General features: G+C 34.7%; 1 protein-coding gene across 1 annotated transcript; it reads left to right on the top strand.

Annotated features, from left to right (window-relative positions):
- The first annotated feature begins 9 nt into the window (after positions 1 to 9).
- Positions 10 to 12230, top strand: LOC123564114 (uncharacterized protein C2orf81 homolog). The gene is made up of 12 exons (XM_045357443.2): positions 10 to 151; positions 2169 to 2328; positions 3983 to 4145; positions 4479 to 4548; positions 5224 to 5362; positions 5757 to 5871; positions 6208 to 6405; positions 7649 to 7752; positions 8559 to 8701; positions 9208 to 9254; positions 9784 to 9855; positions 10636 to 12230. Exons 2-12 carry the CDS (start codon positions 2213 to 2215, stop codon positions 10834 to 10836), a joined length of 1368 nt encoding a protein of 455 aa, XP_045213378.2. The 5' UTR covers positions 10 to 151; positions 2169 to 2212; the 3' UTR covers positions 10837 to 12230.
- The last annotated feature ends 1063 nt before the right edge of the window (positions 12231 to 13293 follow it).

Below are 13293 nucleotides of genomic sequence, written 5' to 3'. Positions count from 1 at the left end.
TACTTTTTCAGTAAAGTATTAGGAAACCTCCTAATTTTACGAATTTTCTAACTCTCGAACTTCTTCCATTGCGAGATGTAAACAATCCCCTAGCAACATTGACTTCCGGTATCAGATAACCTTACAAAAATGTGAAGTTTTCTTGATCAAAGTAAGTTAACCAGTTGTAAAAGTAAATAATAAGGAAGAAATAGTGAATTTTTACGTACTATCGATTGAATTGTTAGCTATGTCAATTCAAAATTATATTCATTTATAGATTTTCTATCAATTTTTATCAATCGTGCTTATTTTTCAAAATTGCCAGATTTCTTATTTTGTTAGTAGACCTTTCCAACTGAGTGACAGGTTTTGATATGAAAGAAGGTGCTGTAATAAGTTAAACTTGTCACGGTATGGACTTGGTCATGTTAGGAGATAGACAATCTTACTGTCGCTGAGTGGCTGCTTTTTAATTTCTGACTTTTGCCTAACTTGGACCGTTGCATTCTCCTTGGTCAGTCTTATGACACTTGCAATATTAAGTACCTCTGGAATTCAAGGGCAATTGAGTTTCCAATTTGTGGTGTGTAGCCTACGTCACGGTTCGGTCTTAGTCACGCTAGGTTGGGAATGTGTCAGGCAGCCCATTAGCTCATTCGGTAGAGCACTTGCCCTGTAAGGGAGGGGTCCTGGGTTCAAGCCCCTGACTGACTGCACATTTTTCTCATCCTGTGACTGACCTTTTAATACTACATTAATGAATGGGAAAGGGCTTCTTTTTATACCTAGGCCAGTGTTCCTTACAATACAATACAATACAGTAAGTTTTATTTCAAGTCGGCAAGACACAAACGTCATATTATGAAACATAAGCTCTGATGAGCTTTTTAACCGACCATTAACAAATATATATGAGGTCAACAAGAATATAAATAGCTGTAAAAGAAAATATTATCTATATATATATATCATCTAAAAACACACAAATTAAGCACATCTAAAGCTGTGGAAAAGCAGCTGATCCTGACCAGTGGCCTAAAAACTGCTATAAGAACTTCTTATTCCTTATGTTGTTTCTGTATAATAGATATAAATATGCTGCAGTAAAAGTCCAACCAGTCTTTCCTACACAAAAAAACTCCCAAGAATCCTTTCTGTTCTTTCCGCAGAAATTAGTTTGCATAAAACTTGTTGGAGATTAAAAGATCTATAAATTATAATAGGTTTACTGTTGACAAATTATTACACACATACATTACCTATAATGAGGAAATTATTCCCCCCATATAAATACATGAAAAGGATTTACTTCTTACAGAACTTCTGAAGGTATGAAGACTTGTTGTGTGATGATACAGCATCTGTGTTGCTTTTACCTCTTAATATTAAAATTTATTTTACAGTAAAGCCATCAGTTGTAATGAAATTTAACAGATATGACAGTTTGATTAATTGCTTCTCGTTTGTAGTAAATGAGTTATTATTATTATTATACCAGATTTATATAGCGCCCTTTTCATGATCAATTTCACGTTCAAAGGTGCTTTACATAGTTCAAATGCAGCCACACAGGGCGCATAATTCATCCTCTATATAATTCATCCTCTACTAGTACAGAAACAGAGGGATCTGACCAGAGGGACAGAGTGAGACAAAGCCCCCGTGAAAGAGAGATCAGAAATCAGATACAGGCTTGTCCGGCTAACTTAGCCTAGCTCGTTGCGAATAGACAGCCTGGTTCTTTAACGTGCCCAGTGTATAGCACTGATACACGCAAGGATTGCCTGGGTTCCTGACCAGTACATCTCTAGTTTGGTGGGAAACACTGAAAAGCGTTTCTGAAAATTCCCGAGTAGCTGCCGGGGATCGAACCCCCGACCTCAGGATTGGAAGGCCAGTGTGCAAACCACTGAGCTATCCGTCCATCCTGTTGACACGTTAACTTTGATCTCTGAATATGCTAATCTTGCTATTTAGGATATCCCTATGTCTTTCAAGTATAAAGTACTGACTATTTCAGTATGAATTTTAGGCAACATTTCCAGTTACCATAATATATAAAAGCTTTTCTATGGAATAATTATTCTGCATGTTGACTTTTTTTATAAAAAAGACAACTAAAAAAGACTTTGTTATTGCTAAGCCAAGATACATGTATTCAAAATATATGCTGTTCTTTTTTTCAGACAAGTTTATAGGAAATTTTGTGTAATGCAGCAGTGAAGGAAAAATGTCAAAAGCTGCGGTATCAAAGTCAAGAGCAGACAAAGCAGGAAAGCTTCCAACTGCACAGACCCCAGTTGTCTCCCATGAAATAGTACCAGGGAAATTCAATGATCATGACTGGTAAGAAATATAAATGTATAACATTGCAATGTAGAAAATAGAAAGTATAAACATAAAAATCAGTCTTGCTTCAATGACCTTTTAGCTTAGAATAACAATATTTAACCTAGAATAATCTAGGCTTAGTGTGTCTGTCAATGCATTGTGAAATAATTTTAAATTTCAAATTTCTGTGGATTACAGTACAGTTAGCAGTCCCTCTCCTTTCTCTTGGTAAGGATACAATGTTGGCTATATTGTTTATGGTAATGCATCATATATTTTTTACACATGTGTATATCTTTTGCTGTACATAAGTTGTCATTCACTCAAGACATTGTATTTGTTGTTAATTATTGTCAGGCATGTAATTATTGAATGGCACATGTAGTACTTGTGATATATATGTTGTTCAAATATGATTTGGTGGTAGATATTGTACTGAGATATGTTGAACTATATTATACTTATTTGATGACATTTTTATTATGTTGAAAATGCACAGGTTTTCTCAAATTTCATGTAATTACATAGAGTCCATATAAGAAAAGAATTTATACTCAATGTTTATTTCATATCTACTCTCATCGTAAGTGGTATAAAGATTACATGTGTACAGACTCACAGAAATAAACTTTCTTTAGAATTTTTTAAATATTAAATGCTTAACACAAATATCACTGCATGGTCAAATTTATACAGTGTCTACTTATATACAGATGAGGGGCCTCCGTGGCCGAGTGGTTAGAGTCGCTGACTTCAAACCATTTGCCACTCATCGATGTGGGTTCGAAACCTCATTTGGGGCGTAGAATTCTTCACGTGAGGAAGCCATCCAGCTGGCTTACGGAAGGTCGGTGGTTCTACCCAGGTGCCCGCTCGTGATGAAATAGTGCACGGAGGGGCACCTGGGGTCTTCCTCAACCATTAAAGCTGGAAAGTTGCCATATGACCTAAGATTGTGTCCGTGCGACGTTAAACCCAACAAAATAAATAAATAAATATACAGATGACAGCTGTTAAACTGTTTGATCCTGTGTAATTAGTGTTACATTATGTATGAACTCTTTGTTTCATTTAAAACTGTTAGCCATATTTCATATAAAAGGTTTAAAGATACGCTTTACTAGAATTTCATACTCAAAAATATGGACAGTCACAACACAACATCTACATAAACATACAACAAATATGTATGTGTATATGAATAGTATTTTGTGTTAGGTTTAAGATACTATACACTTCGATAAATGTATAATTTAGTAAACATTGTATGAATATATATGTTATGCCACTAAAAAATGGCTGTTACTATACATGACATTAAATTGTGGTTATAGCTCTGTCCACAGTCAGTGTATAGCCATTTAATAGTTAGATAATATTTGATGAGGTTTTTCTAGAATAAATCAGTATCTGATCATAGTTTACAATTATAGCCTCTTAGTCAGGTAGGTAGATCCTCATATCGACCGAACCTGAAAAGTTACAATTGTTTTATCATAAAATGCACCAACTCACAGGTGTTTTGTGAAAAGTTGTGAAAACCAGTCATTGCACTATTTTGCATACTTTGGTCATAGGAAAAATAAATAATTCTTATTCAGTATCTATACTGTAAACAAATTTTATCACCACTGAGATTAATTATCTATTTTTTTTTTGTATTTTTCAGGAATTTAATGCTAGATCGTGATGGTGCTGACGATTTTGTCGAGGATATTGTAGGTGATTTGATAGGCACTACACTAGATAACTGTTTAGACCTTTTCATACAGAAGCAACTTATACCGTTCACTGTGTCAGAAGCTACAGATGCTCTACTGAGTATCATTGAGGTAATGCTCATACATTTATTTGTTTATCACTTATATATTACAGTGCAGCTTGTTGAAGAGGGCACAAGTTGTGCTCTGGCATTTTATTTGTTCCCAGTAGAGTATTTTAGTGTTTTTCAACATATAAAAAACAGATTATTACTTGCAGGATATACCTATCCATATAGATTATGCTATAGGTAATCAAAATGCACATGTGATCATGAAAATAACACAGGCATTAAAGTCCCTATTACATGTTTTCCAAATTTCTATTGTTGCAACTATGCCAATGGATTAATTATTGAAAAGATTTTAGTTTAAATTAAAAGTAATGACGTTTTCTTTCCACAGTGGAGGTTTTTAACCAGGGATGATGGTGAAAAGGACCCTGCCTCAGATCCTGGCTGGATACAAGATGAAGGTATGTCTTTTTTTAGTATGTTAGAAAATGATTATTGTGAACCATTGTAAACTTAAACAAGAGCACCGCCTACAGGTGCAATCACTTGTCTGCAAGTGCTGGTTAGTATGTAAGAAACGTTTTATAGTTCAGAATTTCTAAGTACAAAAAGGGCCATAATTCTGACAAAATGCAGTTTAGAGTTATTGTTCTTGGCCTACATAGTCACCTTATGATGATAAACAAGTGTGCAAAGTTTCAAAACTGTAGCTCTTTTAGTGTTTGAAAAAAGGTGGACCTAAACAAAAAATTTAACCAAAAAGGGCCATAATTTTGACAAAATGAGTATCAGAGTTATGGTTCTTGGCCTACACAGTCACCTAATGATGACAAAAAAGTAAGTTTCAAAGCTGTAGCTCTTATGGTTTATGAGAAAAGGTAGACCTAAACAAAAATTTAAACCAATGCCGACGATCAAGTGACGACAATACCTTGTAGACTTTTTTCAAAAATCAGACAAGCTAATAAGGTACAATTTATAACAAAACAGTTGTAGGGTGAAATAAAACAGGACAATGATGAAGTTTAAGAGAGATGCTGAACTTTCTTATGAGTTTATATATTTACATTTCTTTAATACTTCTGGTAGGGAACCAAAAAGAAAATTGTTTAATGAAAGTGTGTTTTTTTTTATAGAACCTGATCCAGCAGAGACAGATTGCTGGGCTCAGGGTTCAGTGCCCAGGACGCTCCTACCAAGCCCAGTGCCAGAACCAATCATAGAGGAACCAGAAGGGAACCAGGAAGAGCTTGGGGAAGAAGAAACAGCAGAAAAGTATGTTTTGAAAAATCACAATGAAAAATGCATTTTGTAGGATAAAAAAGAAAAGGGTAAACAAATGTAGAAAAGAAAAAGTGAATCAACCAAACCCTTGTGTTGTGGATGAGAAAATCTCAAATTAGGTTGAGATTTTGTCTCAAAACAAGGTTCTATCAAGTTTTTGGACTTCTCTGTAAACAGGGATGGAATTTCCTTCTTATTGCTCTGTCTCATAAAAAAAAGAAATAAATCAGTGTTTCTCTTTTAGAGATTCATTTGGTAATTTCTCATAGTTTCTTAATAAATTTTTCTCTCTCTTTTTTGGCTGCAATGAGTTGTAATGTTTCTAGTGTGTCGACCAGTTTATCTAGGTCAGCTTTTGAAATGTTTTGTTAATTTTCCACTACAGAGATGTGGTTTTAGATGAGGAACCTGAATTAGAAGATCAGGTATCGGAGGATGAGGCTGCCGAGAAGGAAGAGGCAGAGAGACTCGCTAAGGAGGAAGAAGAAAGAAAAGCAGAGGTCAGAGTTGAAAAACATTTTTATAAAGTCTGTGGGTTTTTTTTATCAAGTTTTTGATGCTTGGTAGTGTAGTATTGTGGTAAATTTTGTAACATTCTTTCACATATACCTGTTTAAAGATAACTGAAAATTAATGTGATATTGGGGAGTGAAGACTAGCATATACATATAGTTATATATATATTGATAGAATACATGTTGAAATCAAGCTTAACCATAAGAATATTTAAGAATTATGTAAAAAAAAGTCATAGAAAACATTAGATTCTGTTCAAAACTTTGTCATACGAAGTAGAATGAAATGTTATATCAGTGTCAAACATTTAAATGTTACAGGCGGAGAAAAAGAAGAAAAGAAAGTTCAAGCCATACACAGGACGTATGCGTTCTCCTGGTTTCAATGTCACAGAATCCCTAGAGCAGACAGAGATGTCCTTGCTTACACAAGAGATAATGGCCAGCATGCCCCCACCACCACAGGAAAAACTGACAGGGCTTATCACAATGCCTGCATCATGTCACTCTATACTCAAGGTGAGAAGAAAAAATAAAAATAAATGAGCCGTGCCATGAGAAAACCAACATAGTGGGTTTGCGACCAGCATAGATCCAGACCAGCCTGAGCTTCCGTGCAGTCTGGTCAGGATCTATGCTGTCTGCTTTTAAAGCCTATTGGAATTGGAGAAACTGTTAGTGAACAGCATGGATCCTGACCAGACTGCGCGGATGCGCAGGCTGGTCTGGATCCATGCTGGTCGCAAACCCACTATGTTGGTTTTCTCATGGCGCGGCTCAAATGTCATATACAGTGAATAAGTCTGCTTGGTCATGCAAAAATCAATTGCTGGTGCATGTCATCTCACTGGCTCATTTCATGTAGACTTCAGTCGTTTTACATAAACTGTCTTTGTTTGGATGGCTTGAAACCCTGTATAACTAAACTTGAACATTTTGGCTCATTCTGTTGGGATTTCAGTTGATCATTGTTTATTTATTAAATACTTTAGGACTCCCTTGATTTCTCTGATTACCATGGTTCAGATGTCAGATATGCATGAATTAAATCATGAGAGTGCTAGCTTCTGAATGAAGAATTATAGTAAATTTGAGCCGCGCCATGAGAAAACCAACATAGTGGCTTTGCGACCAGCATGGATCGAGACCAGCCTGCGCATCCGTGCAGTCTGGTCAGGATCCATGCTGTTCGCTAACAGTTTCTCCAATTCCAATAGGCTTTAAAAGCGAACAGCATGGAGCCTGACCAGACTGCGCGTATGCGCAGGCTGGTCTGGATCCATGCTGGTCGCAAACCCACTATGTTGGTTTTGTCATGGCATGGCTCATTTAATGAGAAAACATAAGAAGGACTTATTTATTTCAGTTAAAATGTGCTCATTCAAACATGGTGATAAAAACTTACTAAAAATTATTTTGAACTTCATTCATGCTCATAGTGATGAATGGGACATCATGCAGCTATCTGACACCAGAACGTTCTCCCCTTTTTTTGCAAGGGTCAATGTCAGTTATTTATATAAAGTGCTTGACTTTCTTCTAATTTCACTGACAAAAAAAGTCGAGCCATGTTAGAAGGTAAATTTTAAAATTCTAACCATGTACAGATTCAGTGTTACAATATTCTAGCGATTTGAGATTTTCTCATTAAAATAAAGTAGATGTAGTGTACATTTATTCAAAGCTTTAAAACATAGAGTATTAGACTAAATATATAACAACTGTTTATATTCATGAATTTAAAGAGAGTTGTCTGTTTCAGGTGCAAGCTGGTCGACCTCCAGGAAATAAAGATGTTGAATATGACGATTATGGAAATGTTGTAGCTGTTATCAAACTGAATCCAGAAAGACTTCCAAATCATAGGTTCTTACTTTATTTCTTTACACACAATAGAAATGGCCATAAATGGATTAAAAATTACAATGCTTTGTACAATCTTCAATGTCAAATAAAAAATCACTTGCTATTCATTTCACTGCTGTATATTGAAGACGCCCCAAGTTGTGTGAAAGCCATTTAAGTTGATAGTTCTTACCCAGGTGCTTTTATATGAAAGAAGGCACTTTGGGTCATTCGGGATATTCACTCACAATTTTAGTTGGGATGTCACCATAAAACAGCTGCTGATGTAACTTTACATACCGGTACAAAATAATTTTAAGAGGTCATATGTTTTGCAAGGTGCACCAGGTTGTCTTGTTTAAAATGGCACTCAGCCATAAAGAATGGCATGTATTCAAAGTCAACACAATCGTACGCTCTAGGCAAAAATTTGGTTTACTTTTATTTGATACTGAAATATACTGTAAAATCATTTAATTTCGTGGTCATGAAATTTCATGGTTTTGGTCAAAACGGCAATTTCGTGGGGATCTGAATTTGTGGATTTCATCTTTTGAACATAAAATGAATGGGAATTTTATTTGTTCGTTGGGATTAAATTTTGTGGATTGACTCAACCACGAAATCCACGAAAACTAGTCCCTCACGAGTATTAATGATTTCACAGTAAATCATTTTAAAAGACATCAATTTTAGCAATTTGTAACAAATACAGTTAAAATCTTAGGTAGTAAAACTTTGATGTAGATGTGTAGATTTAAGTTCAACACATGTTGGATTCTATAGAGGCTTATATTATACAGAAATAAAAATTCATTATGTTACAGAATAAAGGTAAATTACCAAGTGGTAGACCCTGCAGTAGAGGCAGCACAAGCTCGACTTGATGCCATGAAAACGGGAAGATATGTAGCACCCAGACCAAAACGAAAAGTACAGAAGAAAGACGAAACTACTGAAAGCTTTACTGGTATGTTTTGGTGCAAAAATGGTTATACATTGCATCATTTTGTGCCATATACCTTATAAATTGGTTGCTGGTTTGTCATCCAGATTTTACAGAATACAGTCAAATCTGTCTATAAAGACCACCCTTAGAATGTGGTCTTTATTGGGAGGTGGTCTTTATTCACAGGTTAAATTACACTGTAAAAGTTAAAATGGGAAACAAAACATGTGGTCTTTAGAGCCAGGTGGTCTCTGTTTAGAGGTGGTCTTTAACACAGGTTTGACTGTATATGGCACTGAAACATTTACTGTCCAAAAAAATCTTATGCATTTGTATCCCCTCACCAAATGATAGGTTTCCCATTAAAACCATTCATGTATATAAATCATTCAGTTTATTTAAAATCATTGCTTGAGTCATAATCTTGTTAGGTTTCACTTAAAAAATGTGTTTTGTACTCTTTAACATTGTGATAGTCACCTATTTTTATACTGGTGTGATAGCAAGAGTTGTCTTTTCTTTTGTAGAAACTAAAAGTCAAGTTCCAGCTAAAACACCACTGCCCCCACCTATGGTAAGTCTGTTAATGCAGTATTTCTGACAGGTAAAATATATAACCAAGAACAAGTTCATTTATGGTACACTTACAACATGAAATAAAGGGTTACTGTGAAATTCACTAGTTTGGCCCAAAAAGTGACAAGAACAGCAGTTTTATGCAAGAATTCATGGATTTCACCTTTTGAAGATGGGAACTTGAATTGATTGGTGGGATTTAATTTCATTGATTTGTACAACCACAAAATCCATTAAATTTGCCCTTCATTAATGGTTTCACAGTACAGTACCATAACCAATATGTATGGACTTACAATGTTGTAAATTTGCAAAGTTTCCATTTTAAAACTGTTTGGAAAAGAAATGTCATTCTATTCAGTCTTCAAACCACTAGGCATGCTTGCTCAGTACATTTATCTGATGTTTGTAAATCTTTCGTAGTTCTATATGCAGGTACATGAATTAATTTCTGAAATAGAAAGTAGCTTCTAAGGAAATACATTGTGTAACTAAATACAGGGTTAAAGGATTGGTTGATATTTCAGATCGAGACAATGGAAATAGCACCAGGTGTATCTATAAAAGAAGGTGGAAGAGTTAAACAGGGACCATCTAGGGTATAAATATTTTACAGTTCTTCCATTTGATGTAATCAGTGTAGTTGTTTCTAATTAAAAAGATCATTTAGACTTTCATTTAGCCCTTACCATGCTGGACATGATTGATTCTGCCTTTGCAACCCGTGCAGATCATGATCAGCCTGCACATCTGTGCAGTCTGATCATGACCTGTACTGTTCGCCATTCTGTCAGTATCTTTTTGGTATGCACCCCTTATAACAGTTAATGGTACTGTCCAAATTAAAAGAAAGACAAGTTCATTATAGAAATTTAGCAGGGTAAGGGTTAGTGGGTAAAACAGAACTTGTATTTAGTCTAGCATGTTCATTTCACATGCACACCAGCAACAGTAAATACCAGAATAACTTACTTACTTACTTAGTCGTTGAGGCCGGAACATCCTCTTCTGGATGCTAAGCTATTTAGCTTCTTAGGCCCATTTGGCAATTTTTTACATGTAGTTATGTCTGGTGGTTTGTAGGTTAAAACAAAATAATTAGATGCAAGTGTATGTATAGGTCCAGTTTAACAGACTGCCATTATTTACTGTCTACCAGGGACTGAACTGACGATCTGTGCAGTAGTGGCAGATATGAGCATTGATTTGAAGCGAACTTTTCATCAAAATGTACAGTTCACATTCAAGAAAGTCACCACCCCTTTAACTTACTTTACGCTATTTGCAGTATAAAATAGCAGCACATAAAAGAACCTGTTAGAATGTAATTAATTACTTCAAAACACTGAAGGTTTATTTTTCTTCATTCCTTTTTACAGTACATTAGACGAGTAGACATGATGAGTCAAACACAGAAGGGGCTAAAACCAGTTGCAGTCTCCCAAAACACACCACGGTTAGATGTTTCTGATATATTAGACAGACATACGCCCATTCTGCGTCCCATACACGATAATTCTCCACTACCACCTATAATGGCAATACCACATCCTCCAGAAAAGCCGAAGATCTCAACGTGAGGCAAAGTGCTTACTTGTAAAGACATTTAAAAAATTTGGATTAACTGATTGGATGCAGTTTTAAGCGAGTGTAAAACTTTGAGATGATAAAGAGCATAAAAATGAGAAGAAACAAGCTGTGTTGTATGTTAATCAGTGTATATGATGAAACCCAAAGCAGTAAACATGTGATGATATAAATGTGAACATTATTAAAGTTTGTGGAAAAAATGATTTCTTGAAAATATTTTAGATACAGATAAAAATAAATATTACCAGCAAAACACAGTTCGTATAATGAAACTACTGTTGAAACTCAGTGGCTAGAACTGGCTTATCTCAAAATTCTGCCTATCTCAAAAACATTTGCAAGTTCCGTGCCAAAACACATGCACAAAATACCATTGGTTACCTCGAAATACAACGCTCGATCCCTTGGAATTCGAGATACCGAGTTTCAATCGTATTTAATATATCAAGAATACAAATGAGTCCAGCAGGTAGGATATATTTCAAGGAACTGCTCAGTCTTTCAACAAGGTCATTTGAATCTGTCTTACTCCTTAACTGAAGTTTAAGTGTATTTTATTTTTGTTTATAAGTTTACTCTGGAATAACAAACAGAAGTTGTCGGCAGTCTTCAAAAATATTTCATTGAAGTATGTTAGTTTGTTGAGAGCCATTGTTTATTTGTTTTTGTTTAAAATAGAATTCTGTTTTTTAAGAGTAAAATTTATTAAAAATTGTGCTCCTTTATAGCTGAAGCAACAAAATTTTCAATATCATTATATATAACTAGTTAAAGGCATTTATTTCTTCATTTGGAGAAAATGTTCTCTATCATTTAACCGTAAGAAAATCTGTCTCTACATACATTTATTTCAGATGTAATTGACACTTCTCTCTGAGTTTTTTCTGTAAAGTGGTCATATTTCTGCATGTGGAGGTAGGGATGGTGGGGGGACTTATTTCCATGGACTTAACGTGTGTGTCAATCAACAAAAACGTGTTCCCCATAGGAAACTGTTTTGATTCAAACCACAATTTCATGGCCATTAAATTAAATGCTTTCACAGTAACATTGTTACCCCATGTACTTAAAATTTCTAAGCACAATTGTCCTAAGAGAATCAGATATTCAAGGTACTAGATTTTGCATCTTTGACATTTGATGCACAATAAGGAGCTGCAGTAGATAGAAGACATCATGTTGGCATTGTCTAAAGTCTATTGTATGAAAGAAAACGATTCGCATATTTGTATGCCAATTCTTTATTATATTTCATATTCACAAACTTAATTTTTGTGATGTATTTCATATTCACAAACTTAATTTTTGTGATGTATTGTCTGTGATAGTGTATTGTCACATGTACTATTTTCAAATATATTGTTCTTTTATGAACCAAAGTTAAGCGTCTTCCTCTGTTTATATAGTGCCCAAGATAAACAAGAGGCCCAAATGGGCCTAAGTTGCTCACCTAAAGAGGACTTTCATAACGCTGAAAGAATTTTTAAAATCGGACAACTATTGAAAAAGATATGGCAGTTTGAAATTTAAGAAAATGGCTGATAATGGAGGCAGCCATTTTAGTGTGTATATGACATCATTTACACACAGCTGAATACTTTGTTTAGCAAATAACCTTTTAAAAGACTAATTTTCATATGTTTCTTGAAAGTAAGGTGTAAAACGTGATAATTTCTTTCATTATAGCTGGAAAAAGTAGAGAAATTATTTTACAGTAATAAGTAAACGCAGTTCAAATGTGTATCTAAAAAATTAATAAATCTGCCATTTTGTTTTTTGTTGCCATGGAAACAAAATGGCGGCCAATTTGGCAAAATATTTAAATGCTCATAACATTTTCATTTTTACTCCGATTTTGAAAATTCTTTCACTTCTTTAAATGGTTTATAAAATCCCAGCTGATGAAATTAACACAAGAACAACGTTGCCTTTCCCTTTAAATCGATGTAAATGAGATGTGAAACCAAAATTTGTAGTCCTGTTTGGAGCCATATAACCTATACTGTGTTGGTGCGCCGTAAAACCCAAATAAATGAAGAGGACTTTAACCATCTGACCCTAAAAAGGGGTCAAACACCCCAAATTGAACAAATTTAGGAGAGGACCTTATATTGATGCCACAGACCATGTTTGATGAAGATCCACTGCATGGTTCACGCTAAGTAGTCATTAAAGGCCTAGATTTTGGCAATGGGCCAAGGGATTTTTGTCTTCACCAGCACAGTTGGGGGCTAATGACCATCACAGTATGGCTCCAGTAAACAAGGGTCATTGTTTATTGGAGAGTCAGTCTACCTTACAAGTGTATCTATTAGTGAGAAGGGGAAACGATGTAATTTATTTTAAATTAATGAATAATTGGTAACTTTTAACGTTATACTAATTTTTTTGGCATTTCTATGTAAAAAAAAATATTTGTTGATCAAACACAATAATAAAATAATAAG

This window comes from Mercenaria mercenaria, chromosome 2 (assembly GCF_021730395.1).
Source record: "Mercenaria mercenaria strain notata chromosome 2, MADL_Memer_1, whole genome shotgun sequence".
In the NCBI taxonomy this organism is placed as follows: domain Eukaryota; kingdom Metazoa; phylum Mollusca; class Bivalvia; order Venerida; family Veneridae; genus Mercenaria; species Mercenaria mercenaria.
The sequence above is the reverse complement of the archived record's forward strand: the minus strand, read 5'-3'. Positions and strand labels throughout refer to the sequence as shown.